At 47.7% G+C, this 26996-nt stretch overlaps 1 protein-coding gene across 7 annotated transcripts in view; it reads left to right on the forward strand.

The window, feature by feature from the left end:
- The first annotated feature begins 1323 nt into the window (after positions 1 to 1323).
- RNF220 (ring finger protein 220) overlaps positions 1324 to 26996 on the forward strand; it is a 222259-nt gene continuing 196586 nt past the window's right edge. The window contains exons 1-2 of one of the 7 annotated variants that reach the window (XM_064719305.1): positions 1324 to 1500; positions 7906 to 8646. In XM_064719305.1, coding sequence (XP_064575375.1) covers positions 8022 to 8646 — 625 coding nt within the window. In that variant the 5' untranslated portion in view covers positions 1324 to 1500; positions 7906 to 8021. Of the gene's footprint in view, positions 1501 to 1786; positions 2582 to 2852; positions 3022 to 3240; positions 3387 to 7905; positions 8647 to 26996 lie in introns of those variants that run through there. The other 6 variants (XM_064719303.1, XM_064719302.1, XM_064719307.1 and 3 more) reach the window with 6 other exon arrangements.

A 26996-nucleotide genomic window follows, 5' to 3' on the forward strand; every position in this document is an offset into this window, starting at 1 on the left:
TTCAAAAGTCATGCAAGCACTGTGTGTTACACCTGTCTCTGAAATGCTGCAGGAAGGATGGGTGGGTTTCAGTGCAGCAAGAAGCGAACCATCATGATCTGCACTCAGTTCAGGCCTGAGGACACACTTTGTGTGGTGCCTGTGGACATTTTTATAGGGGCTGGCACGTTCAGTGATCCTGGAGTAACAGGTAAAGCCAGCCCATATACTTCAGTGATGAGTCACTGCTTACACAGAAGTTGTTGGATGACACAAGCATGTGATCCCTCTTGCTGTCATACACAGAATACAGCACAAGTGGTTGATGATGCTGACGGAGAGGACTTCTGTTTTCAGGGTATGTCACATAGCACAATTGTATTTGAGAATGCCAGTGCAGAGTTAGAGAAGAGCCATAAAATGCTGCCCCTAATATTTATAAGAACAACTTGGAATTATTTAGCAGTTGAAGAAAAAACAAAAAACATTTTGCTCTTGAGCAAAACAAATAAGTCTATTGGATCAATGTTTGGTGTACTTCACAAGAAACAACGAGACAAGTGTTTCTTTTGAGTCTCCATCTAAAACTGGCTCTTCCCTTTCCTATGGCAGGCAGTTTTTGCTCGGGACACTCCTAGGATTGGCAGGGAAGTTGCCTGTGGCCGAGGTGGAGGGTGTGTGCAGAAGGGTTTGTGCAGAGCTGCGACGTGCATCCAGGAAACATTAAAATAGCAGTGAGAGTGCCGTGCCTGCGTGCCGCAGTTGGGAAACACTGGGAGTGCTAAGTCCCTAATTTGCTCTCTGGCTCTGCTGTGGCTGTCTAAGGCAAGTTTGGGAATGATGCCTACCCCTGGAAGCCATGCCCATCCCATGCCAGGAGATGCCGCAGGGTACGTGAGGGAAGGCTGCGTCCCCACGGGCATCCCGAGGGGAGTCGGTGCCTCAGGGCCGTCAGGGAACGGGGCTGCCCCGAAGCGGGGGAGCGGCCGCCCGGGGGGCCCAGCAGCGTCCCGCTGCAATTCGGGAGGGAGCTGCCCGGTGGAAAATATGACCGATGCCAGGCGGGTGGGCGAAGCCAGCACGGCGGGGCTGGGAGGAGAAGCGGCGCCCCTGCGAGAGGAGCAGCCCCCGACGCCCCGTTTGGGCAACTCCGGGGACCAGGGCCGGCGGGCAGCCGGCGGGTGGGCGCCGGTGCTGGACTGCATTTCCCATACTGCCCGAGTGCCCTAATGTATGCAGTGCTCAGCCCGGCTCCGCGTGTGTGAGAGTGAATGTGTGCGTGTGTGTGTGTGCGCGCGTGTGTGCGTGTGTGTGTGCGGCGGGAGCCCCTCGGAGAGTGGAGGCTCATTCACTGATGAGAGCCGGCACTGAGAGGCAGCACTGCTCCTTCCCTCGCACCCCCGCCGCCTCCCGCGCTGCTGCTGCATGCGAGCGGCGGGCGGGCAGCGGGGCCAGCACGCCCGGGACTGCCCCGCTCCCCGCACGCCGCCGGCTCCGCGCAGCGCCCGCCGCCGCCGCACCGTGAGTACCGGCCCCGCGCCCGCCCGGCCACACGCAAACTTTGCAGGGCAACTTTCAACCCCCCCTCCCGCTGCCTCTATCCCAGCCCCCGCGCCCTTTCCCTCTTCCTCCTTCTCCCTCCCCAGCGCCGGGGAAGCCGGGCGGCTCGGCGGCGGCACGGAGCCGCGCCGGCCGCGGGGAGGGCCGGGTGGGTGGGGATCGGCATGGTAATGCCGAGGGGAAAGGCAGATAAAAGGGCCCCCCCCGCACCCTCGGCGAGCCCCGAGCTGCCCGGATCCTCCCCCCCCGGTGGCTTTCCGAGGGGGACCGGTAGCCGCCAGGGGGATCAGGTGCCGGGGACCGCCGCGGCAGCCGGGCTGGGGACCGCGCACGGCGAGGGGGAGCCCGGCCGGACCCGGGGACCGGCACAGATCCCTCGCTCCCAAATAGATAGCGTTTTTTAAACTCTTTTTTTTTTTTCCCCTTTTCCTTTTCTTCCGTATTTTTCGGTGGGGCAAGCCGGGCAGTTATTTCCTCGCTTCCCTCCGCTGCTCCCGGCGCTCGCTCTCTCCGCGGTCGCTCTGGGCAGCGACAATTTCATTTCACAGCAGCTGCAAAACAAAAACTTTTTTCAAAGGAAATAAACAGATCCACGCACCCACCCAGGGGTTTGTTGGTTTGGGATTTTTTTTGTTTGTGTGTTTGTGGGGGGTTTTTTGCCTTTAAAATATACAAACTTAGTATTTTATTTTGCAATAAAAGTATCGGAGAGAAAAAAAAATACAAAATACAAAAACCAACCAAAACCCAAAACACCCGCCAGGGTTTCTGTGCGTTCAAGCAACACTGCCCAGACAGTCATTTTATTTACTGCGAAGCTTTCATTTTTGCGATCTCGCAGTCCCCGGGTGAACTTTACTTTTAAGCCGCCCCAAAATGCGCGATCCCCGCTCAAAAACAGATAATTTTTTTTTTTGACCACTCGTTGCTAAGTCGCGCTTAGCTTAATTTTGGACGCGGCTGAAGTTTGTCCAACGTCCTCGCCCCTCTTCGGGTCCTTCATCTCTAAAAGATTGCCGCCCTTGCCCCTGGCTTCTTCCAGGTAGGAACCAAGTGCCTGGATCTCACATGCGGTGTTGTTCTGGTTTTATTATTGCAGATAAAACAAAGGTAGAGAGGCGGTTTAAATTGGCAGCGTTATTCAACGAATGTGCTAAAATTACTCCACATATGAATGGCGTAGCTTGGAAAGCCAGAAGAGGTGAAAGGAATTATCCCTGTTTTTGCTTTAGGTTCTTTAGAAAACTTTCTGGATCATCCAGCGATGCGATCGAGAAATCGCAGGATTTTCTTTCTTTTAACCAACAAGCCCAGCTCTAGACCAGGGAAGTCTGTAAATAGGTTGGAAGCATGGAAAATAATTCTTCACCTTCAGATCTAAATACATAAAAACCATCTGGTTGACCACAATGAAATCATTAGGAACTGTCTACTTAAAGAGTTGTATTGAATGCTTATCCTTCCACACAGGAAATGTGTATGGTAAGTGATTGTTGCAATAAATCCAAACAACTCTGGGCATCTTCGCGTTTGATGATCTTTGTAACTCGGGTTTTAAAAAGGAAGAAAAAGTGGAGGGGTGGAAAGGGGACTCAAGGGGCTGTGCGGACAGGGCTGGCGGTGCCCCCTCCCGCTGCCCTCCCCGGGAGCGAATCATTCCCGAGGCGGCAGGAGAGGAGCGGCCCCGGCTGCGTCCCGATCGCCGCTTCCCGGCGAGACCCGCGGGGCCGAGCCGGGCCGAGCCGAGCCGAGCCGGGCCGGGCCGGGCCGGGCCCTCAGCCCCGGCCCGCAAACACCTGTTTAATGCGCCGGCGGGGAGCGCGGAGCGGCGGGGCTTGGCGATGTTGGTAGGCTCCAGCGCGGGGCTCACCCCCGACGGATTTTATTTTATTTGGGTTTATTGAACAATCTGCTCGGGCGGGAGAGACAACCCGGGGCGGCGGGCGGGTGCGAGCCCGCTGGGCGGCCCGCGGGGGCCGTGAGGGGCCGTGAGGGGCCGGTGCCCGGGGCCGGTGCCCGCGCTGCCCGCCGGAGCGGGGCTGCCCCGGAGCGACGCCGCCCGCGGGTTTCGTTCGGATTTCGCCACGTCGGGAGCGGGGCAGGGAATGCGGGCCGGGGGCGAAGCGGCAGCGGACCCACGGGTAGGCTGTGCGTTGGGATTTTTTTTCCTTCTTTCTCCGTTTTCCTCTTCCCCAAGCCCCGGCGCTTCCTCCCTCCGGCAGCCGCCGCCGCCGCGGGAGCGCCCTCCAGGCCCGGGGGCTTTTCCCCGCGGTTTTTTCTTTCTAAAAAACCCCCAAAATTAAATTAAAATAAAAAGAGGTTTAATTTTTTTTCTCTGTAATTTTTGAAGAAGAAGTTTACAGCGAAACAGAAGCGGGCGCAGTCCAGGGCCGGGACCGGGACCAGGACCGGGACCGGGGACGCTCCGCCCGGCCCCGCCGCCGCCTCCTCCGCTCACAGCGCTCTCAATTTTTTTCCTTTCCCCCTTAAACCGGTTTCCACGGCAGCTGTCCGTGTGTGCGGCTGCAGTTGGCATATTTCACGCGTTGGAAAAAAAAAATTAACTGTTTTTCCTTTGTATCTTAATCCAGTGATGAGAGCTCTCCTTTGTTGGCTTTCTAGCTTGCATTTGTTTTATTTATTATAAGGAAATCCAGTTTGGTTCAAATATATAATCCATTTGAGCACTTAAATCCCCAAACAGCTGGCATTATTTTGTTTTATAATCTTTGGCTTTTCTGCGCAGAGCATATTTCTAAATTCCTACTTGACATTTATGGGGAAAAACTTTTTAATGTAAATGGATACTGGGATTTTTTTTTTTCCTGGGTATTTCCTAATTTATATGCATCATCAATTTGCCTGGATTTCCTAATGTTTTAATCTTTTTTCCCTCCCCTATAACTTGTTAATTAATTTTTTTTCCCCAAGAAAACTTTTCTTTTTTTTTTTTTCCTGGAGGGAGAAAGACGTTAATTTGCCCCATTACTTTAATCTCTGGCATTTGGAAATGGTTGAGAGACCACAAAAATGCAACCTGTTGTAGAAACCAGAGTGGTGTGTTTTATTTATTTTAATCGATAGCAGAGAGGTGATTTAGTAATAGGAACTCTGAGTAACATTTAGTAAAAGATTTGCAGATCTGGTGGCTGTGTACGGGCTGTGCATGTGCTTGCATATGAGCGCGTTTCTTCGCAGGCTGATTAGCAAGTGGGTTTTACACTTACAACCAGTGCTCACTGCTGTTTTCTCCACTTGGTGGGTGTTTGTGGTGCCTGATAAATGCAGCTCTGTCATGGCTTCTCCTACTTTTGTCAGACTTTCCTTTTAACTTATGCAGCACCATGCTACAACCTTTTTAAGCAGAGGATTCAAAACTAAGCCAGAGAGAACTGATTACTGCTTGTTTCTTGGTGAGAGATTTTTTTTTTTTGTGGTTCAGAGCTGAAGGCTCTTGATACAATTTGCCTGGGTCTTGGCATGTTCAGCCTCGTTATTAGGAACATACACAATTACACAGGTAATTTGTGTACACCTCAAACAGGGTAGCTCTAAGAGCCAATAGGTATGCATATAGGTAACCATAAAAAAAACAAACAACTAAAAATATCAGAGTTAGTTTTCAGTATGTCCATCTAACCTTCATACTTGGAAGACAGTTTATATAGCTTCCTAGATTGATCTCCACCCTCCCTCCCTCTACTCCTTGTTTTGTTAATTCAACAAAGACTTTTTGCAATCTGTTTGGAGTTTGTCTGATGCCGTGGAAAAGTAGCTGCTGATTTATTTGGTTGCTTTTCGATTTCTGTCTCCAGCCCGTCTTTTCTCCTCCTTTCAGCGGGGATGTCAGCTGTTATTACTTCCTATTGATCCCTTTGCAAAGTGAGAAGTGAACTAAAATTAATGTCAATTCCACTGCTCAGATCAATAGCTGGAGTTATTTTAATCTGGATTTGCGCGAGGTGCTAAATTAAAAAAAATCAGCATAGAGGCAGAAAAGTAGCAGCTCCTCACTCCACCTGTGCCCACTGCCTTCCCAGCACCCAAATGTTCCCTCCAGCTGATTACCCTGCAATCCATATTTTTTTAATTAAGGAGGTCAGTTAGTTTTCTTATTTTTGGGTTCTGTATTTAAAGCTATGACATTTTGACATTAGGAGTGTATTAACGATAGATTTTCATAATGACTGCTCCGCCGCAGCCTAATCTGTCCTTGTTCCTGGGGGGTGGGGAGGTGCTGGGCGAGGAGGGAGCAGGAGAGAACGAAAAAGGAAGTGGGAGCTGAAAAAAAATTAAATTTGGCTGGCTGAGATATTGTAATGTGTTGATTTATTCCTGGTGTAATGAAGTTTGCAAACGAATAAACGGCCATAGTGATTCACAGTATCCTACAGGAGTGTCAAGTGTTGCGGCCAGATTACTAATTTATGAAATACATCTAACGTAATGGTGTGAAAGCACAAGTAAAAATAGAAAAGCAGGCAGAGGTGGTTGCCTTTTTTTTTCCTCCTGGAAATCTGTGTTTTTCTGTGATTGCTCAGTTTTGTTTCCATGAATGATCATTTATTTCTGAGAACAGTGGCTTATTTGCATGCATCTCTTTGAATATATAATCGTTTGTGTGTGTGTGTATATATATATATATCTTTATATTTACATGGTAATATAATCCCCCCAAAACTCTGAATTTGCCAGTGGCTGCAGTTTTCTGACCTCTAGGTTTTGATCAGTCTCATGTGGAGCAGCAGAGCAAGTGTACCCAGGACTGCAGTGCTGACCAGGCTGCCCTTGGCATCCCTCACTCTTCCTCTCCCCCTCACTGTCTGTGGCAAGAACTCAACGAGAAAGTTATTTAAAATTTGGAAGAGAGCAAATCCGTTAATGCGAGATACATAATCTGGTAATTTAGCAATGATGTCTGTAAGGATGAGTGCCAAATGAGGAAGCAGAGAGATGATGTCCACTCATCTTCACAATTCATAACAGTCAGTGGAGCGGCTGGTACAGGATGGGAGAGAGGAAATGCTATCACTGAACTGCATTAAAGCCCCAGACTGGATTTCATACACTTTGTTAACCTAGGCTCCCTCATTCATGGAGTACAAAAGGCACTCCATTAGGGAGACACTCTTTCACTAAGTTTTATTTGAGATGTTTGACCCTCTGAATTTAAGAGGCACAATTTGTAACAGCTTTTTATTATTATATGATTTTTCTGGCCCTTTGAGCTCCAGCGGCTAGTATATTGTTTCAAAGTTACAGTCCTTGTATTTTAAGCTGGGCTGTGGGGCCTGAATGGCAGGCGGCGGAAGCTTAAAAGAAAAGGCATGAGATTGATTGGGGGAGAAAATAACAACACAAAAAGGCACTGCGAACTGGGGGAGATAGAGAAAGAAGGATTTTCCCTTCTTTCAGCCTGGGAGGGGGTTGTGGCTGGGTGGGTGGTTGCAGCCAACCTGGGAGGCTCAGCAAGATGCAAGGCAGAAATTTTGTTAACATTTTCCTCTAAATGTTAATGGCACATCCAGGGCAGTTTACAAATCTACTTAAGAGTGAGTGCATTAGGAACTAAAATTACTGATCCATCCTCTCTTGTCCCCGAGATCAGATGGCAGAAGCACCCATTATGATTTTAAATATTGTCAGAGACGCCAGGCATTTTCCTGGGGAAGTCTCTTCTCCTTTGCTCTCAGGGACCGCGCGTGCACCCGTGGGTGTTTGTGTGTTACACAAACCCACAGGGACAGCCACATTCCTACATTCCAGTGGTGTGCATACGTATGTATGATGGTATCACGTACTGTGTGTGCAAACAGACATCTACCCATATGTACTGTAAGAGTGAGAGAAAATACCTGTCAACTACGTACGTCTCAAACATCGTGTACAGTTCTAACATGTGTGCTGTCTGATTTGGGTAACTGGGTAGAATGGGTATTTTTATGTTGGTTCTACACCCCCAACCCCCGAGCAAGTAGCAGGGTGTGTTGCATGTGAGGGTTTTCTTAAGTTTATTGCTGTTATGTATACGTGCCACTTGCCATATAAAATTCCACTTATAATTTGGAGTTACGGTGTTAATTTTAGACTGAATATTTTTTATTAGTGCATTATTAAATCTGCATGTTAGTATGTTTGGTTTGCCTTTCATTCATCTGCACTGGATGATACCCTTTAACCTGGAGGGCCAGGGCTGACTCCACTAGCGTGTGAAGTTGTCTATTGATTTTCTTGAATGAGAACAGTGGCGCATCTCCGGCCAGTGGCTTGTAACACATGTGGCCACTCTGCTGCTGGAGCATCCCGGAGAAATGAGCGCCGAAACCTAATTGGTTGTGTTTTCTTTCCCTTTCTGTTTCCTTGCAGCGTTCAAAGGGTGATGATGCTCCAGTAATTTTCCCCGCTCAATTCCTAGGCATCGCTCTGCTTTCCTTCCGGGGAAGATTGTTCTGCTTGTGATCCTGCTGAGGAAAGAGTCTCCGATGGACTTACACCGGGCAGCATTCAAGATGGAGAACTCACCCTATCTCCCCAACCCACTGGCCTCCCCAGCACTGATGGTTCTCGCCTCCACTGCCGAAGCCAGTCGTGATGCTTCCATCCCCTGCCAGCAGCCGAGGCCTTTTGGGGTCCCCGTGTCAGCAGATAAGGACGTGCACATTCCCTTTACCAATGGCTCATATACTTTTGCCTCCATGTATCACCGCCAAGGCGGGGTGCCGGGGGCATTTGCGAACCGTGACTTTCCTCCATCCTTGCTTCATCTTCACCCCCAGTTTGCACCCCCCAACCTGGACTGCACCCCGATCAGTATGTTGAACCACAGCGGCGTCGGCGCTTTCCGCCCCTTTGCGTCCACTGAAGACCGGGAGAGCTACCAGTCGGCCTTTACGCCGGCCAAGCGCCTGAAGAACTGCCACGACACCGACTCGCCCCATCTGCGCTTCTCGGACACTGATGGGAAGGAGTACGAGTTTGGCACCCAGCTCCCCTCCAGCTCCCCTGGCTCCCTCAAAGTTGACGATACAGGGAAGAAGATATTTGCTGTTTCTGGCCTCATTTCTGACCGTGAGACCTCATCCAGTCCCGAAGACCGAAGTGACAGATGTAAGTACCTCTGTTGACTTGATGGTTCTTTAATTGTGCCTTGTTGAGATGCGCAACAGGTGATTGCCCCGCAGTGCATGAGACTTGCTGGAGGCTGAGGCAAAGCAGCCTTTCCTGCCAGCTGAGCTCAGCCAGGCAGTATTGCCTTGTTCTTCCAAAAGGATATTGACAGATTTTAAGGTGAAGTGCTCTTGAAGGAAACTCACCTTCCAGCACATAGCTGGAGAGGTGATGTTGACCTTGCAGAAAGCTGTCCATGCACCAGTATGAGGCCGTAGGTGCTGGTACATGTATAAGTGTAAACAGGCATGCAGCTGGAATGTGTAGCCAGGAACTTTCCCAGATCTTGCAGCAAGCATGTTCCCCCTTCTTCTTCAGATGTTTCTTTCTGACCTTTTCTTCATGAACACCATTTTTAGAGCAAATGCATTACCAATTGTCACAATTCATGCCTCAGCTTAGGACAAAATTACCTTTTCCTCTGGTTAACTTTAGAATATTGTTGGCCACTGATCTCCTTCTTTAAGACAAATACAAATTGTTTTTACAATTCAGTAAGTTGTTGCATCCCATGCCTTCTCTGAGTGTTTCCCCCATTTTGGTGCCCATTGAAAGGTGATATGCTCTTTCGCAGCCCAGTTATTGGACTGAAGGAACCCGGTCCACTTGTTCATGACTGTAACTCCCTGTTCCCCCATCACTTTGTCCCTTGTGGAGTTGCCCACACAGAGGGGCAGAGCTGTCTCCACGAAGGGCAGGCTTCCAGGTTTGCAGAGCTGGGAGGTGACCCACGATGGGTAGTGGTCTGGGGTCAACAGAGCGTGGTACCCCAAGGAAGAGCACTAACTTATGATTAGTTTTCCTGTAAACCCAGACATGTAATCAAGGAGTGAGTGGTTTGCTTTTCACATGGGCTCCTTTGTTCTGTTGAATGTTATTAATAGAAAACAATTTTATTATTGTTGTTGTTTGTATTATTACTTTTTTCTTTTAAACAAAAACCTGCTGCTCTGTTGCTTCCTCTCCCTTTCAGATGTGATTTTTCTTCTCCCCTTTATGATACCAAGGAGAGTAATAGAGACATTGTGGCTCTCTCTCCCCTGTCGGCGCTGCTTCCTCAGGCTGTCTCCTTGAATTAGGCACTGTGCTAACTTACCGGCGCTAAAAGACATCTGCCTAAACCCAGCGTACCTTTTCAATAAAAGTCATCATAAAATCAACCTGCCTTTTAAATCCATCGCTCTTTGGTTTTGAAATATGCTGCAAGTGTGTCTTTTATTGTCGGCGTTTGCGAGGGTAGGACAATTCCCACTGATGGCAGGAGCCGTGTATTTCTTGCAGTACCGGTGTGATCTCTTGTGCCTCTCCCCCTTCTCCTTCTGATCCACCCCCGACCGTGCTACTTTTTGTGCTGTGAGCTCCTTTCATTGTTCAGAATCTCTTCTCCCTCCTTTTGGGTCTGTAGGAAAAGTGGCTGTAGGTGGGAGCGCGTGTGGATGTGTGGAAGCTGGTAATATAATTATCCATGGGGGAGGCAGGTGAGATGGCAAGGCTTAGAGACATCTTTGTTGATGCTCTTTCCCTTATCAATATAACCTGGCTGGGAAAATTCAGCTTGCTCCAAGAGTACTCCGAGAGATAGCGGCCGAGGAGAGGGTCCGCTGACTAAATGAATTTAGAGCACATCAGCTGCTATGGATCTTGCTGGCAAAATCCTGTCAGATACCCCATTTAAAGAAGTAAATCTGCTAAATGAATTAGACCACATGGAGCACAGCTGCGGACAGACAGACGCACCCGCATCCATCGCCGTGCCTCGCCTTTGCCAAGAGCGCGTGCCGAGCACGGGTCCGCTCCTGCTGGGAGCAGACGGGGCTTTGCACTGACACAGGCACAGGCTGACACCGAGTGCCAGTGCTGCTGCCAGGGCCGTGGCAGGGGACTTGCCAGGGAGAGGAAGTGGAATAAAAACTTTGCAGGCAGCTTGGGAAACTTGGGCAGAAGTGGAAGGTGTTTTGTTGTATTGTTTTTGTTACCATGTTAAATTTCTTTAAGATGCTTTTCTGCTCTGGTAGAGCAAAGCAAATGCAACATCCCTGATATTTCATCAACACTAAAATTTTTCTGTAATTACCAGGATGATGTACACTAAATACATCTGTTGGCTCTGTATCATATTCCCATCACATATAGACACCGCACGATGGAAACTTCTCTCCATTAAGACAGTGAGTTTATTTGGTGTGTGCATACACACGTATGGGTGTGTTTGCTGAAGGCTGAGAGCAAGTTGTGGAGCTTTTAGAGGATCCTAATGGTCTTTGATGCTGGCCATCAGAAAAGAGAAAGTCCTGAAGTGAAGAATTTGAGGGATCACAGTTTGCAGATAGAATGGTGATCCTCTTTTGCATCAGCATTTGCAGATACATTTTTGAAGCTTCTGTAGAAATGTGTATTTTAGGGGTTTGCTGTTTCTGAGGAGTTTTGTGGATTCCTTGTGTCACTGTTACATATAACCCTCTGTAAAATCTGCCTACTTGTGCTCCTTATGGAGCAGGTAGGTGGCTGTATCTTCAAGGTAAAAATGTAATTAGACTTTTCTATGACTGCAAGGAAAAATTGTAAAATTTTCTTAGATCAGCAACACCTTCCCATGTCTAATGGATGTTTTTCAGGTTTGCAAAGCTTCACTGTTTTGGTGTATTTTTCAGATTCCTGAAAGGGTTTGTGTTACATGGAAGCTGAATTAGTATGATTGCCCTCTGTGGTCTTCTGTTCCACTGTATGGGAGCCTTTCTTGAATAGATCATTAAAATATTTGTTTCACCTTGTAGCTTAAATGGTGGTTTTCTAGAGAAACTCCCTCCACCCTCCCCCCCTTTTTTAAAATAAAAATGTAATCACTGAGTTTTAATTTCCCTGAAAAATAGGTTTTTACTTGGAAGGCTTTGCAAGAAAACAAGGATCAAAGTGAGACAATTCCACGTCAAGGAGTGTTTGGAAGGTGCTTATTTAGTCCTCTGCAGCATGGCAGGAAAGTCTCAGCCTGCTTTCACCGGTGGAAGAAATTAGCAGAATTCAGTAAAATTATTTGTGATATGGTCCAGAGTATTCCAAACTGGCACCTGGCCCCGTAAGAGAGATGTTCATGCAGTAGAGATTGCTCAGCCCTTTGCATAAACCGTTGTTTACTTTTAGAGCAGGATGGTGCTTGGACCCATAGCCTGCATCCCACAAAGGGACAACATCTTTGGGGTGCTTTTGGGTGGGACTGCACTCTCTGTTAATCAGCAAACTGGGCTGAGATGTCTGCATTTAGGTAAGTTGTCTCTTGCTGTAAAATGTGAGTGTTCAGGACATCCAGAGGGATGGAATATACAGGGAACATGTGGAAAAGTGGAGCCTTTCCAGGGATAAACAGACATACCTTGTACTGGATGGGCCCATTCCCTCAGGTGCTTACTGAGAAAAATAATGCCATTTGTTAGGGTTTAGGAGCTTCTTGTAAAGCATGTGTTAAAGGCACTGGAAGACATATTTTATGGGTTTGCTTTAATAAGCGTACAATAATTGAGATTCCTAGAAGGAGTGGAAATAAATGCCATGTTCCTTTCTGCAAAAGAGATCTATAGCCCTATTTTAAAATCAGAAGGAAAAAAAAATCCTGTTTTTTGTATTTCTAATGAAACCTGTCTCAGTGTCCTTCAGTCATAGTACCCAGTTCCTGTGTCATTGCTTTCCCACAAAGTGGCAGGCAGAGGTCGGTGCCAAAGTGGGACCTCCTGGCAAGGGCTGGACCTTGTCAGAGCAGAGACCTCTGCCCTCCCTGCAGGGCTGTGCCCCAGCCTCCCTGGGACCACAGGAGATGGTTTCCCATTACTGCCTGCTGCTTGGTCTCCATCACATGTTGTCTGTGACTAGTGGTGTGAAGGTGATCTTCTACATCCCGGCCACTGATTCAGATTCCATCCTCTGGCCAGAGCCTGGCTCTCCAAGTCTCAGTTTCCCTGCTCCTGCTGGTGGCCCTTGCCCAGCTCCTGCTGTGCCCAGGAGATGAACATTTGAGCTGGGAGCAGGCTGGGATCCTTGCTCATCCCTTGGGTCTGCTGAGGGTAGTGGAAGTGATTATATTAACATTATTTTGATAATCATATTTCACCTTGGGCACAGTTTGTGCTGCAACTGATTTCTTGTCTGCAGGAAAAGTTGTGTGATGTATTCGTGAGCTCTTTGTTACACTTTGGGGTTTTAAAGAACATCTCTAGCATGGAGTTAGTTTTCCTTTTGAAACAACTGGTTTGTTATTGATCAAATGTAAATTGCACTTCAGGTGATGGACATCAGGGCTATGATGACCACAGGGCTATGATTCCTGAATAATGTGGTGCTTTGGAAATCAGATCAGGGGCTGTCTGTGCAGTCACCCACCCGCTCACACCCATGCTGGGATTTGTGCTATGACCTATGTTGAGAGCTGTGTGTGTCTATGTACATGTGCTGGGGGGAAGAAGGTTTTGGTTTTTTGTGGAGGAACAATGGATTGGAGGGGGAATGCAAATGTCCACACATCCATTGCTCACAGCTCTTCCCTCTGGGATGCACCACTTCCAAGGCTGGTAAAATTTGGGGTCTAATGTGAAGTGATGCTTTGTTGCTAAAACATATTCAGCCATGACCATGGGAAATCACAAGTTCAACTCTGCTTGTGAAATAATGAACTAAATCGAGTGGAATGTTTCTTTCTGTTGTGCAGTGCCCTGCGTGATGTAGAAGTGAAGAAGCAACAGTGGAATTTTGGAAGGGCTGGGCAGGCAGATGGGCAGTAGCAGGGATGACAGCCATGCGTCCATCCCTGTTGCTCCACCAAATACGCACCATCCTTGTGGAGGAAAGTGTGCTGCATGGAGGTCTTGGAGCATGCAGCAATCACTGCCTTTTCCTGCTTTTCTGGCAACAACCTTCCCTCTCCTTCTGCAAACTGTTGCCGAGACTCCTTTCCGTGCTGTTCGCCTTAATTGTCTTGTCGGGATAAAGAAATGTTTGAACAGTTAAAAGTGGGGAAGGGCTGGATGGGAGCAGCCCCTGCCGGCTGCGGGGCCATCTGGCCTCCCTTGGATCTGCCGGTCTCCAGTTTATATTTCTCTTTCTGTTATTTGGGGCTATCTGGCGCACTCGGAATACCTAATCACCATGGTGAGAGGAGGGATAGGGCTGCCTCCCCTTCCCATCAATTGTCATGCAGACCCCGGCCGGGCGCTGCTCCTCGCAGCCCTCATTTGCTGTCCTCGCCCGCTCTCGGCAGAAGGATGGCTTTTAATTGATCGTTTGAGGGGGAGGGCTGGGGCTGTTTTCTCCTCCAAAATGTTTCCCCGTGCAGCCGCTGCCATCCGGCCGGCCTTCATGTCATCTCTGCCATGCCAGAGATGCCTCGTGCCTCCTCTCTTCCTTTTTGGACTCCGTGGAGCTGGTGTAGCCACTGTCTTCGGAGTGCTGAGCAACACAGAAATGTTACATTTATCCATCTCCTGCTGGAGAGATGGGCACGGACGCAGTAAATATTTATCGCTCCCCTTTTGCCCTGTGTGCCTGGATGCTGGCAGGAGGGTACTTACTGTACAATTGCAGGGAAACCCCCCCACCTTTCTCAGCATTTCCCATCAAAACCACGGCCCCCAAACCACTGTGCAAACCTCGCTTTTCGAGAAGGAATGAATCACATTAAATCCTCAGCCCCATCGATCAGGCTGGGCCGCTGTCAGAGGGCTGCGGCAGGAGGAGCGCAGGCAGACTCGGCGGCTGCCGGGCTGGGATCGGGAATCCTGACCCCGGGCATGCCTTGGAGTCGCGGTTTCCCGATCCCCAACGCGGAGCAGCGATACCTCCCTCACCGCGGAGCGTGCCGCTTTGATATCCTCTGACAGAAGACGCTAGGCAAGGGCAAAGTATTAGTATTATTAATATAGTACAGTTAGTAGAATATTATGAACTATTATAAATCATTACTGCTAAACTACAGTTATTAAAGGAAATGACCAAAGTGCACTTTGCGAGCCAGGATCTCTGACAGTTAAAACATTGTTTTATTATTTTACTTGCTAACTTGCAAAATTCGAGAGTTAGCAACAGTTTCCTGCTTGATTGGTGGTGATTGCATAAGGAATGGGGAGAAGCAGGGGGGAAGGCGAACATTTCAGGAGGGAGAGAATAAGCATTAGTGCCTCTGTGATTTATTTTCCTTTCCTTGATATTTTGAAGGTCTTGAAAGAAAGCTGTGTAGGACTGAAAGTGTTCAAGGCGACAAGGTCTTAATGTTTCTGGAATTCCCCAATGAAAAAAATAGAATGAAGGTGTTAGTGAATTGCTGCTGGTTGTTATTTGTTTGATATCATTTAGACAAGTCCCATTAAATGCTAGCAGCAGATTCATTTTTTTCTCTTTGTTTGCCTTCCAAGGAGTAGAAAACAGACATAATTATATTTTATGTGAGACTGTAAGATTTCCTCTCATCTCTTTTTTCTGGCTAATATCTGCAGCTATAAAAGAAATTCTTTTTGTGCATACATGGTGCTAGACTGAGGTAAATAACTGTCATCTAAAATCTGTCTAACCTTAATCTGCATCAAGAGCACTATAGAGAACTGTACCCATTTGTATAATATTAAGCTTTATTTTTATTATGGATTTCTAATGCAAATTCATAGTGGGAATGAAGTTGTTTCCTTTTAATACCGTATTCCAAGAAAAGCAGTCATTGATAGCAAATTGTGATGATTTTTATCCTCTGGTTCATGTCATTGGTGGTCTTCTATCATGTCAATGTGCCTGATAGCCTGTGAATGTTTCACCTCTCTTCTTCAGGGTGGAATAGCAGATTTGGAGACTTTTGAGGACATTTTTCAGCTATGCAGAGTAATTGAAATTCTTCAGAAATAATGGATTTCTATTTGGGAAATTTAATATGGGATCGTATTCCTTTACAGCATCCTCTGGAAAAGGGCATGTGCATCTTTGTAAATTTACACATGTAAGCTGTATATGTGTCTTTCTCCCCTTTCATGCAACATCACTGTTTGCCTGCTTGGCTTTGCTGGCCTGAGTATAGAAATTCACGGGTGACAGAATTTGGGAAAAATTCATCACCACAAATTCAGGGTTTTTTACAACTGAATTATTTTCCTGCTGTTGGTCAGGTATTGGGTATTTACTGGCCAGATTGACCCAGCCCTCAAGTCAAGGAAAGCTCAGGCTGAAAAAGTACTGCTGGGTTTGGTACTATCTGTATCTGTCCAGTTCATCTTTGTTCTGTCTTTTAAAAACATGAGGGTGGTCGTGATAATCTGAGAGTTCTTCTTAGCCATCACTTTCTTCTCTCCTTTGGTGTCCTGAATTGCGGCAGTGGACTGAGCAACAGAAGAGGGGGGAAAACAATGTTGGGGAGGAGAAAAGCAAGGAGGGATTTATTGTCCTAAACACAGATAACATGGGAGGGAGTCCTGCTGAAAGCAAAACTGCTTGTGGAATTCAGGTGTGGGACACTTCCATCGTATTTTTCCTCACTTGGGACATAGTTTCTAATCAGTATTGCTTTAGAACATCCATTTCTTGCTAACTTTAGACTTCAGCTTTCTCACTGAATTGCAGAGCAAGAATGTGTTTTGTGCTTTTTCTTGTGAATCCTGGGCTGCTCTGAAGTAGGGAAAGGAAGGCACCAAGAGTCTCTGGATACCCCTAAAAGCAAGAGCTGGAAACTGTGTCCTTGGCATCCCCCAGCAGCACTGAATCTTAACTATATCTTGCCAGAGTAACCACATGAAGTTTTCAATTTAGAAGGCCCCAAGAGCTTCTGCACATGAGCTTTTCTCAGGTGCAGTCCTTCAGCTTATCTGGGCTTTCTCAGTGTGCAGTGCCACAGCCCTGGGCAGGGGGAGGCTGGCAGGATACATCCAGCTGGGCTGCCTGGCAGGGCTGGCTCCCCAAGCACGGGCTTGTTCTTTGGGAGGCAGGTGGATGCTTCCTGGCACTTGTATGGAAACTAAATCAGAAAGCACTGGGAAGAGCAGCTGGGGTGAAGGCTCCCTGTGACAGCCTCCCCAAAAGCAATTGGTTTTGTAAACAGATCAACAAGTGAAAGGGCACTGCCGTGAAGGACCCATTTCTTCCTACTGGGATTTTTGAGACTTTGATATAAATGAAGGTATTTTTAATTTAAAAGGGCTCAACCTTTTCATCTGATTTTTATATTGTTTTTCTGTGCTTTAGGAAACAACTTGCAAAGCCATTTAGAATGTGAATTGGTCTGTCCTGTAGCATCCCTCGCTATCAGGAAGCATAGGATAATCATCCCTCATTGCAGAGAGCCTGCTTTGGCAGTTGTGCAGGGATGGGAAGAGATCAGGGATGGGAAGAGACCCAGTACCAGATCACAGCTCTGCCTTGTTCTCCAACCTGGCTTTCAATATTGAAGATTTCTTTAGGAGTCAGTCCTGTTCGGGGGGATGCTCCACAAAATTCCCTCCCGCAGGTCCCAGGCAAGCTCCCATGTTTTTCAGGAGGTGATGAGAGGGTGTTTGTGAGTGAGACAGCAGGAGGGTGAGTGACACCCTGGGTGCTGCACCTCTGTCTGGGTGAGTGAAAGCCTTATCAGGGGGCCTGGCCGTGCCACAGCAGAGCTGCCCCGCTCCCAGCCCAACCTTTGGCCTGTGCAGGCTGGAGGGAGCCTTGTCTCCCAGTCAGTGTTTGCAGCGTGGGGAATCTCACAAGGGCCATCTCGCCATGGCTGTGGATGGGTGGAAAGCCTGGGAGCTGGACATCAGTGCAGGTCACAGGGATCCAAACTCCACAGCACCATCGAGGGGGCTGCAGAAGCTCATTTCCTTCCCTTGTTTATTCTTCTGATTGCAAACCAGCCTCACTTCACTTTCCAGCACTAGAGGTGGGAGATAAGCCTCTGGCAAACTCCTCAGCCAGGGTGACAGCTTTTACCTCCTGAGCCCTTGTCTTCAGCTCTTCAGCTTCCCTGAGGAGGCAGCTTGACCACTGATGCTTTTTTTTTTTTTTTTTTTTTTTTTGCTGGGGAGATGAAGGAGCAATCAGTGACCTGGATAACCCTGTGCTGAAAAGGAGCAGAGGAACTTAATGGTTACAATCAAAAAGTTGCCAGCCTGAGTGGATTCATACATCAGGAGGTGCCCCTTAGAGGAGAGAAGGGGAGAATGGGCAGTCAAACTCTTACAGCCCTGCTTCTTTGCCCTCACATTTGCACTTTGCTCAGCATGCAGCCTGTACAGGACAGCTGGCATTGCTCCTGCCAGCTCTGCTCCTCGGGACTGGCTGCTGCCGTCTGTGCTGCTCCTTCCTTTCTGCATATTTAGGTTTGTGCACAAAAGTGTTGCTCTCAAAGAGCTGTTTTGATTTTGGAAGGGGGGAGGTGATGGGCAGCCTGCCTTCACTGCAGATTTGGGACTAACGTGTTCAGGGAAGCTGTCTTGAAGGCGCTGGGACATTCAGTAGTGCGGGGAGCAGGGCATCTGCAGACCAGAAATTTAATGTCAGCAAGAGGTGTTAGAGAGAGTGTGAAGTAGAAAAATGCTACAAGTTATTTCTGTCTTAATTTGGCCAATGTGTTGTGTCCAGTCCCACATTTGGTCCAGGACTGAAATAAGTATGATGATATTTGGATCAGGACTAGGATATACTGGAAAAAGTAAGCTATGAAAGTCTGCAGATCTCCGTCTCCGTTAGCCAGAAGTAATGTTCCCACCATCTCGTTATTTTCCCCTCTTAAAATGAAAACAATGAGTTAACTGTGGAAACAGGGGAGGATTGTATTAGAGCAAGACAGAGCTGGGCAGAGAGAACTTGCATTGGCTTCACTCGCGTGTAACAGAGATGTTGTGGGTGTAGGAGCCTGGGGAAGCTGTGGTTGGTGTGATGCGGATCAGCCCCCAGGTTTGTGGCACATCTCAAGGAAGAAAGAAACTTAAGCTAAAAAAAAACAAACCCTCCCCTTTGGTCCTCTCTTTGGGAACACTGTGGGGACCCAATGTGTGTCTCCCACCTGGCACCCACCCTGGGGCATGGGCACGTGCTGATGGAGGCTGGGGAAGGTTATGGTGTCAATGAGAAACATCTGTGTGTGTGTTCTCCCAGATGTTGCCAGTTGTGTCTGGCTTGTTAGCTGCACCTGGGCAAAGAAGAAAAGGAAACCCCCGGGTGGTGTGATGGATTTTGCAGAGCCTGGGAGGAGAGGGCAGTTAGACACCACTTGCTGATAGTCCCTCTGCTATGTACTCAGGTGGCTCGCTGACACTTGGGTGATGCAGGACCCACATTTTTCTGCACCTAAGGAAATGTGTCATCAACTCGTCACATACATTCTCTTACTTGTGTTGCTCGTTTCTAGCCTGACTGGTGGGGAGGTATTGAAGATGAAGGACACAGTTACTGGCAGAGCTGAGCGTGCCTAATCCTCGCAGCCATGCGGAGCAGGAAGAGGGAAGGGCTGCCTGGGCAAAGCCCTGAGCATAGGTTGTGCTTGTGCTCTGGACTCTATTGACCTTGGACAAGCAGAGTAATTTCTCAATGTCTGTCTCTAAAGCAGGGATTATGATATTCTCCAGCTGAGGGTGGTTGTGGGCATGTTTTGCAGTGCCCAGATCCTCGAGCAGTGGTCATAACCGTGGTGCCTGGATTGAAAAGGCTGCGTAGGGGGAGGGATGGAGGCTTGTTTAATAAACATGACAAATGGGATTTTTTTTCTGAGGAAACAGTTGCCAAATTTTTTTTTTTAATGAAACTAGGATGAACAGCTGAAATCAGTGGCTAGGAATAGTAGAGAAAGAATTTGGGGGAAAAATTTGGAGTAAGGTAGATAAAAGTGAGAGATAAAAGAAATAATGCAGGGAAGGATGAGTAATCAACATTCTTGGAGTGAAGCGCAAGCTCTGGCTTCCTTCCTGAGCAGTAAAATAAAATTTAAAAAAAAGTCTTTAGAACAACAAAACTCTGGACGCTCTGGTTTCCTTCCTGACAGGCCCTGCCTGGTGGTGTTTCGATGAGTCCTCATTGGCAACCAGGGCTGATCTAAAGGCCAAAGGCAGAAAGATGGGGGGGAAGGGAGAGGGATTTAACTCCTTGAGCTCTGCTGGAAAAACAGAGATCTCCTGCTTTGTGTGGGTTCCCTTTGCTGTTGCTGGAGTACAAACAGTGCTCACTGTGGCTCAGAGGTCTGAGAGGTGATGGGGTGACAGGGTGGTGGGTACATCTATCCAGGGGCTTGGTCACAGTCACATTTTACAAAACAAAAGTCAGTATTTTTAATCCTTGTGGACAAAATTCCTAGGTCTGTGAGTGGTACAGTATGACACAACAGCACCAGCGAGCAGCAGGGGAGTGGACTGGTCACTCTGCTGTTGCCATCTCGAGGATGCTCAGTTTAATTGTGGCACCCAGTTTATAGCAAAGTGCTGCTCCAGTGCCTTTTGTCAGCACATTTCCTGGCTGGGAAGGAGCTGCTGGGTGCAGGATAGCCTGTCGTGCCCCAGAGGCTCTGGGCAGCTTGCGGGGAGCTGGGAGTACGGGAGGGGAGGCTGTGTGTGCTCTAGACAGGTTGAATGGCTCAGGCAGAGCTTGTTTTGCAACTAACTCTCTGAGCCTCGCCGCTCTCTGCAGGGTTCCCCTCTCTGAAAGGTCGAAGCTACTTCTTAATTCTCAGCAGCTGACAAAATATTTATTTTCAGGTACTTAAAATATTATAATTTGAAGTGGAGTCCAGCCCCTGGCTGGAGTTGAGCTTTTGTACTAACAGCTTCAGTGAAATGCCTTTTTCCTCCTACAACTTGCCAACAAATGCTTGGAAAATAATTGTGGGACAGTCATCCTTTTAGTGAGCAGATCAAGAAGATTTGAGACTTGCCAGAGACTTTCAAAGGACAGGCCAAAGGTTCAAGTTGTTGCCAGTTCTATTTGTCTTAGCCTTTATACTTACTTGTGTGTCATTAATTTCATCAAATGTCTGTGGGTAAAAGGCACCCAGCAGGCTGCTGCTTTCGCCGAGCTCTCTGGGTGTACTTGGACACCTCTTGGGAAATAAGCCCACCTTTTTGTCTGGGGAGAGAGATTAATCCCAGCACAGCTGTAGCAGAAAGAGGCTTACTCACTAACCTGACACAGAGACGGCTGAGCTGGGGGGGCAGGACCCTGCTGTCTTCTCTGCTGCCTTTTTAAACTGGTTGTGGCAGAGACAAGTGAATAGGGATGTGCATATGAATGTGCTACTGTACCTACAGCTCTTATACAAACCTACAGAAATAAAATGCCACACTTGAATTTTCTGGAAGTTACTGAAATGAGGGCTCAGCAAGAAGGTAAAGCGAGCAGAGGCCAGGCAGACAGGACCTCAGTGTCCTGGGTCTTATTCCTGGCCCTGCTGTTGGGTCCTTGGGATGATTATCTATGTTTTGGGCTGCTGGCAGGTTGTTCTGCTGATTTTGGTAGGCAGGGCATCACTGCTGAGCTCTTTACAAGGGCTGTTGTTGCTAGATTAACAACTCTGTTGGCACTGTCCTCTCCTGGGGGCCATGCAGCAACAAGAAGCAGGGACAAGGCTGTTTTCCCAGCACGGTCCCTGCAGGCAGAGCTTCCCTGCCCTTCTCTTGTGCTCTTGTGCTGCAAACCTCTTTCCTTGGTGCTCCCATCGCTGCCTGCATCCTGACAGCTGCTTTCCCACCCTTTCTGCCCCAGTGCAGACGGCCAAGCACATTAATTTTTCGGCAGAAGTGTTGTAATAATTAGGCAGCTCGTCGGAGGGTTTAGCAGCACTTAACCAGATGTGAGAAGACTCTTCCCAAGGTCCCTGCTCTCTCACTGGGCTCCAGCCAGCTGCCTTTTCCCGCCTGCTCAGGTTGCCTAGAAAGGGCTGCCCTGGCTCCTCTTGCCTCTCTTCTTATGTTAAACACTCATTTGTAAAGGAGAAAGAGGGAGGGTGGAAATCCTTGGGCTGTTTGGGAGAAGAGCAGCAAAGAATTAAAAGCAGACACCTGCAGCGCTAGGATTTGAGACCTCCACCATTAACTCTTCCCACGGCAACATCCCCCAGGCTTGTGGCCCTTCCTTTGGTGCGGCCAGGGACACATGGTGGGATGCAAGGGCTGGAGTGAGTGGTGCTGCTATCTGGGGCTCCAGACAGCTCCTTGTCATATGTAATCTCCATCAAGTTTTATGTATATATAAACATAATATCTCTTTATGCATGTGAAAATAATCCCCATATCCCCTGCCTCAGTTTCCCTCCCTGCCCTGTAGGGATGATGCTATTTCTCTGCACTCTGTGCTCCATAACCATTTATACACAAGGTAGTAGTACTATCACTAACAGGGTTTTAAAACTAGGTTGTAGTAAACTGTATTGTCTGCCTAATCCATATTAATGGCAAAAACTGCTGTAGACAGGATATTGGCCTGGATGGCCCTTGGATTAAGTCATTCTGACAATTGTTACATTTCTATGGTAAAGTTTTATAAATACACACTGACACCATATATTAGGTTTAAGAAAATCCATATACAACCTATAGATTTCTGGTTATAAAGAAAAAAAAATGTATTAAATCAGCAAGACCAAGGGAGCAGACAAGATATAAAAATGATACTGTATTATGCTGGAACTTATTGAAAATCCCAGTGCATCTTTTTTATGTAAATGGTAAATTCTTTTCTATGTTCTGAATATGTTTCTTAATGTGTGTCACGTACCAGAATAGTAGCATGAACACAGTTGCAAATACGGTGTGTGTTTTATTGTGAGTATTATACTGCATAGCAGAGTGAGGGTGTTGAATGCTGCAGTCAGTTATATACAGCTGTAAATGGGAGCTACCTGCTGTTCTGTATACAGCCAGCTGCATATTTATTAGTAAATACCAGTCTAGGTAAAAGAAAAATAAAACAGGAAGTTGTATTAAAGACTTCAAGGCTTAAAACTAGTTTGTGCAAAGCTCCTGGGATCCCACTGCAGGGAACGGTCCAGCATTTTCCAGCATTAAGTCTTTTCCATCCGATTTTTCTAGCTCTGTGAATTTGAAAGCCTCTTCTGAACTCCCCTTGCTCATCAGTTTGTGGAATAATTCATCAGTGTTTCAAAGCAGGGTAAAGATTGGGTTTGGGGCTGGAGAAATTATGGGTTGGCTCCATCCCTGGTGTGCCTCCAGCTGAACATACCAGGATCATGGAGTCACAGAATCACTTAGGTTGGAAAAGACCTGTAAGATCCTCGAGTCCAACAATTTACTCAGCAGTGCCACATCTGCCACTAAAGAGTGTCCCCAGTCACATCTCAATGTGCTTTAAATGCATGCAGGGGTCAGAGCTGCTGTGATGGGTGAAGTTCTGAGGAGCAGTGGCTCCGGGCACATGCAGGGCACATGTCACACATGTGTATTTGTCACACACATAGCACGGGTGACCAGTGCCCGCAGCAGGAAGGCAATATTGCAAGGGGAAAGCAAACCACAGATTTTCTGGGGTGCCTCTGGGCTTTCTGACTGACAGGCACATCTCCAGAGAAAGGTATCAGGTCCGAGCATGGGATCCCAAACAAGCGATGGCTCTGAAATACCCGAGTGTTTGACCTAGAGGGAGCTCTCTTACATGAAGAATGAGACTTGGCACTGCCTGCCTGAACAGCTTTTAGCATCTGTATTTTCAGCAAGCTTCTGCTTCCTCTATTCTGAGCTCACACTGCCAGGTACTGTATTTCCCTGAGTGATGTAAAGAGGCTCGGAGAAGTCCTGTGTGTAACTCCTGTGGTCCCAGCTCTGCAGAGGCCAGAGCCAGAGCCTTACTCGTTCTTCAGTTTGCTTCTTGTGGAAGTTGATGGAGATTTCTTCTGGTAATAGAAGTTGCTTCTAGCTTTCCTTCTCCCAGTAGCACCATCACACCTCACAGATCAGTCATGGCTCTTGAGGTGCCTGGCACCCACTCCCTGCTCTGGTGGGAGGAGGAAGAGGAAGGGCTTCTTGTTGAGGAAGAGTCTTTTGTTGGCAGCCTGAATCCAGCAACTGGAGATACTTATGTCACAGCCCAGCATGGCTCAGTTTTTCCCTTTGAGTCTCTCCTTTTAAATGCTTCATATCCCCTCACCCTCCTATGCCTGAATACAAATCCATGATGTTTTGGATTTAGATGAACTGGTATTTCCTTCCCTGGAAGCTGGGAGATGCTGGAGGTGACACAGATTGGATGATGCTAGAGTGCTGCCCCAGTGCACAGGCAGATCTGGCTCTGACCTGCTGCAAGTCCTTGAAATCCCACCAGTCCTGCTCCCAGCGGGTGTGGGAGCTCCAAGCCAGCCTAGTCTGGACACTGCAGGACATCAGTGAGGAGCATGACTGAGCTGACAGAGAACCCTCAGCCTGCTGTACCCACTGCAGCAGAACAAAGGGGACGTGGCTCTCCAGAGGCAGCATGTGTATCTCTGCACCCCTAACCCACCCACTGACTTAACAGAGTGACAGAGGAACTTGCTGAAATGCTGGGGCAGAGGTCTTGGAGAGCCCACAGTGCCTGACAACTCTTGAAAAAAGAGAACTGAATTAAAGCAGGATGGTGCCATTCTTTCCTGGGTCCAGAAACCTGCTATGTGGGAATGGGGGGCCCAAAAGAGCAGCTTCATGGTATAGAGGTCAAGCTGGAGGAATTGGAAGTGGTGATGCTGCCCTGTTCCTCCATCCCATTCCTAAGCAGTCCAGGTCCCAGTGAGGCTGGGTTCAGCCATTCCAATGCCTGGCTTGTGATCCTTCTGCAGCCCCACTGTCTGGTGGCTGGGCTGCTTTAAAAGAGGGTTTAAAGAGCAAATAAGTGAATCTGGGAGGGAAATTAAGGACAGATGGGGTGAGATAGCACCATTTTTCTGTGGGTGCTTTTCTATTTTTTCTTTTCTTTCTTTCTTTTTTTTTTTTTTTTTTTTTTTGTTCTGTTGAACAAAGGAGTTTGGGGAAGGAAAGGGTGTGTGTGAGGGTATGGAGGTGAATGGGGAAGGTGGCTGAAGGGAAGAAATTGAAGACTAAGCAACCTTTTACATCTAAATTTTAAAGCAAGGTTTTGCAGTAACATTTTGTGGGCTTTCAGTTTATAGTCTGGTCTGTGCTTTTTCTAGAGCAGGGAAGAAGGGTGAGCAGCAGAGGCAGGAGAAGTTACTTTGGTTCACACCCCCAATCTTGAAAAATGCCAGAAGAAAGTGAGTATGATTAGAATAAGCACTTTTCTTGGGGGTGACTTCTTGTCTCTGTGTCTCAGATGAAGGCCATTCCTTCCCCATCTTGCTGTCCTTGCTTTGCTAGCCAGCAAACCATACCTGAGCGTCCATGTGCCCTTCTCTGGGTTGGCACAGGGAGGGTATGGGAAGCTGTTACCTGCAAGGCTGTCTCCCTTGCACCTCTAACAAGATTAGGGGCTGCTGCAGAGGAGTGAGCCAGGTGAGTCAGCACAGCCAACTTTGGGATCTCAGCAAATGTATTTGCACTGCCAGTAGTGCCCAGGCCCCATCCCGTTTCTGCCTTCAACAAGAGGAAGCCACTCAGTTGAGTACAGCTCCCATGGAATTCAGCTTTCTAACCCCAGCCCTCAGAAACCCTGAAGGAGCAGCTATTAGATACAAACTCTTGCAAGAACCTTGGTGAAATGCCTGAGGTACCAACTATGGATGTCCCCAGGCAGCAAAAATGCTTCATCTTTTCCTTTCCCCCTTGTGGTCAAAGGTTCATGGCCCAGCTGGGTTGTTTGAGGGCCTGGCTAGAGCAGTCTTTTTTATTCTACATCTAAATTTATAGGAAGTGAGTTCATTGTAGGTCTCTGCCCTTTGTTTAGTCAGTTTTATGTGTGTGAGCACCAGGGCAGGTGGGTGGCTCTTCTGGGAGTAGAGCAGGTCCTGTGTCCTGTGCTGGCTGATGCTTTAGGGGTGCTGGTTTCTCATCAGTAGCTCTCACCAGGTGCCAGCTGTTTGGAATTGAAAGCTTTGTCTCCCGAGAAATTTGTGGGAATCCTGAGGGGGTTAAAAACACCTGGTCAGAAACAATCCTGGAACTTGGATGCCTCAAAGTACTGAGAATCATCCACATACCTCTTCTGCGTGTCCCTAATAAAAACATACCTCCAAATGTGGGGGCAGGTAGGGAGGGGATGCTGAGAGTGTCCTGGACATGCAGAGAAAGGGGAGCAGAAAACCAGCTGTTTTCTCCCTCCAGGTCCAGTCTGACTTAGAGCAGGCAGTGGGGTGATGCTCTGCTGCACAGTGGGGAAGCAAGGATGCTGCTAGCTGCTGCCCACTCCCTGATGGCCCCTTTGGGCCCTTTTGTGATGCCCAGTATGCAAGAGGATCAGAGCATCCTCAGCAAATTATTTGAAAAGGCCTTTATATAATGTGTTTTCAGCTCTTACCTTAAGACTTTACACTTAAGAGGTCCTTGCTTGGTAAGTCAGGAAAGATGCAACTTTGACTGGCAAATTTCAGGCTTGATTTAAACAAGGATAGCACTTTAAAAATAAATCCTGTTCTCCTGATGCCCTAAGATATACCCAGATAGGGTGTGCTCACTTCTGGCTTAATTCTCCAGCTTAAAAGATAATTTTGGCTAAAGCTACCCTTCTGTAGTAGCCTATAATTAGCAATTAAAACATAAAAAATATTTCCATCGAGTGGCTCCTAAATAAATGCTTGTCACTGCTGATCAGAGTTGGTTTATTTCCATGTGTGTTTTTCTTCTTTCTTTTTTTCTGTATAACTTACAGCCCTGTAAATGCTCAGCAGCTGTTAATATGATTCTGTCGATAAGTTTACCATGGTGATTTGGCTATATTTGGTGAGCGTGTGAAGAAATCACTCACCGGTTAGAAGAAGGAAAGACAAGCTGTCGATATCAAGGGAGAAATGCTAATAACCCCGGTGACAAATCATTCCTGGGAATCTCAAAGGGTTAAAAAAAAAGCAGCAGCACTTCCCGGAGAGAGGGGCCTTGGCGAGTGAAGGTGACTCATCCGGAGCTGCAGACACCAGCTGTCATCTCCAGCTCCTCCTGTGCTTAATCACTTCACTTTTCTAAAGAAATATTTTGTTCTAATTCAAACAGACCTGGGCTTGTTTGTCTTTTATGAATTATTTACTGGTGAGGAGAACCTCTTGAGGTATCCATCTTCACTCAGAAATAAGTGGACGCTGAGAGCCTGCTGAAGCACTTTAAAGCACACAGTCCCCTTCTTGATGAGCCTTTCTTGCTGGTTTTTTTTTTTTTTAACAACCACTTAAAATCAAGAATAAACCCTAAAAAGTCAGCTCTGGGCTTCAGACTGTACTGGAG

The sequence above is a fragment of the Zonotrichia leucophrys genome, chromosome 8 (assembly GCF_028769735.1).
Source record: "Zonotrichia leucophrys gambelii isolate GWCS_2022_RI chromosome 8, RI_Zleu_2.0, whole genome shotgun sequence".
Classification (NCBI taxonomy): Eukaryota; Metazoa; Chordata; class Aves; order Passeriformes; family Passerellidae; genus Zonotrichia; species Zonotrichia leucophrys.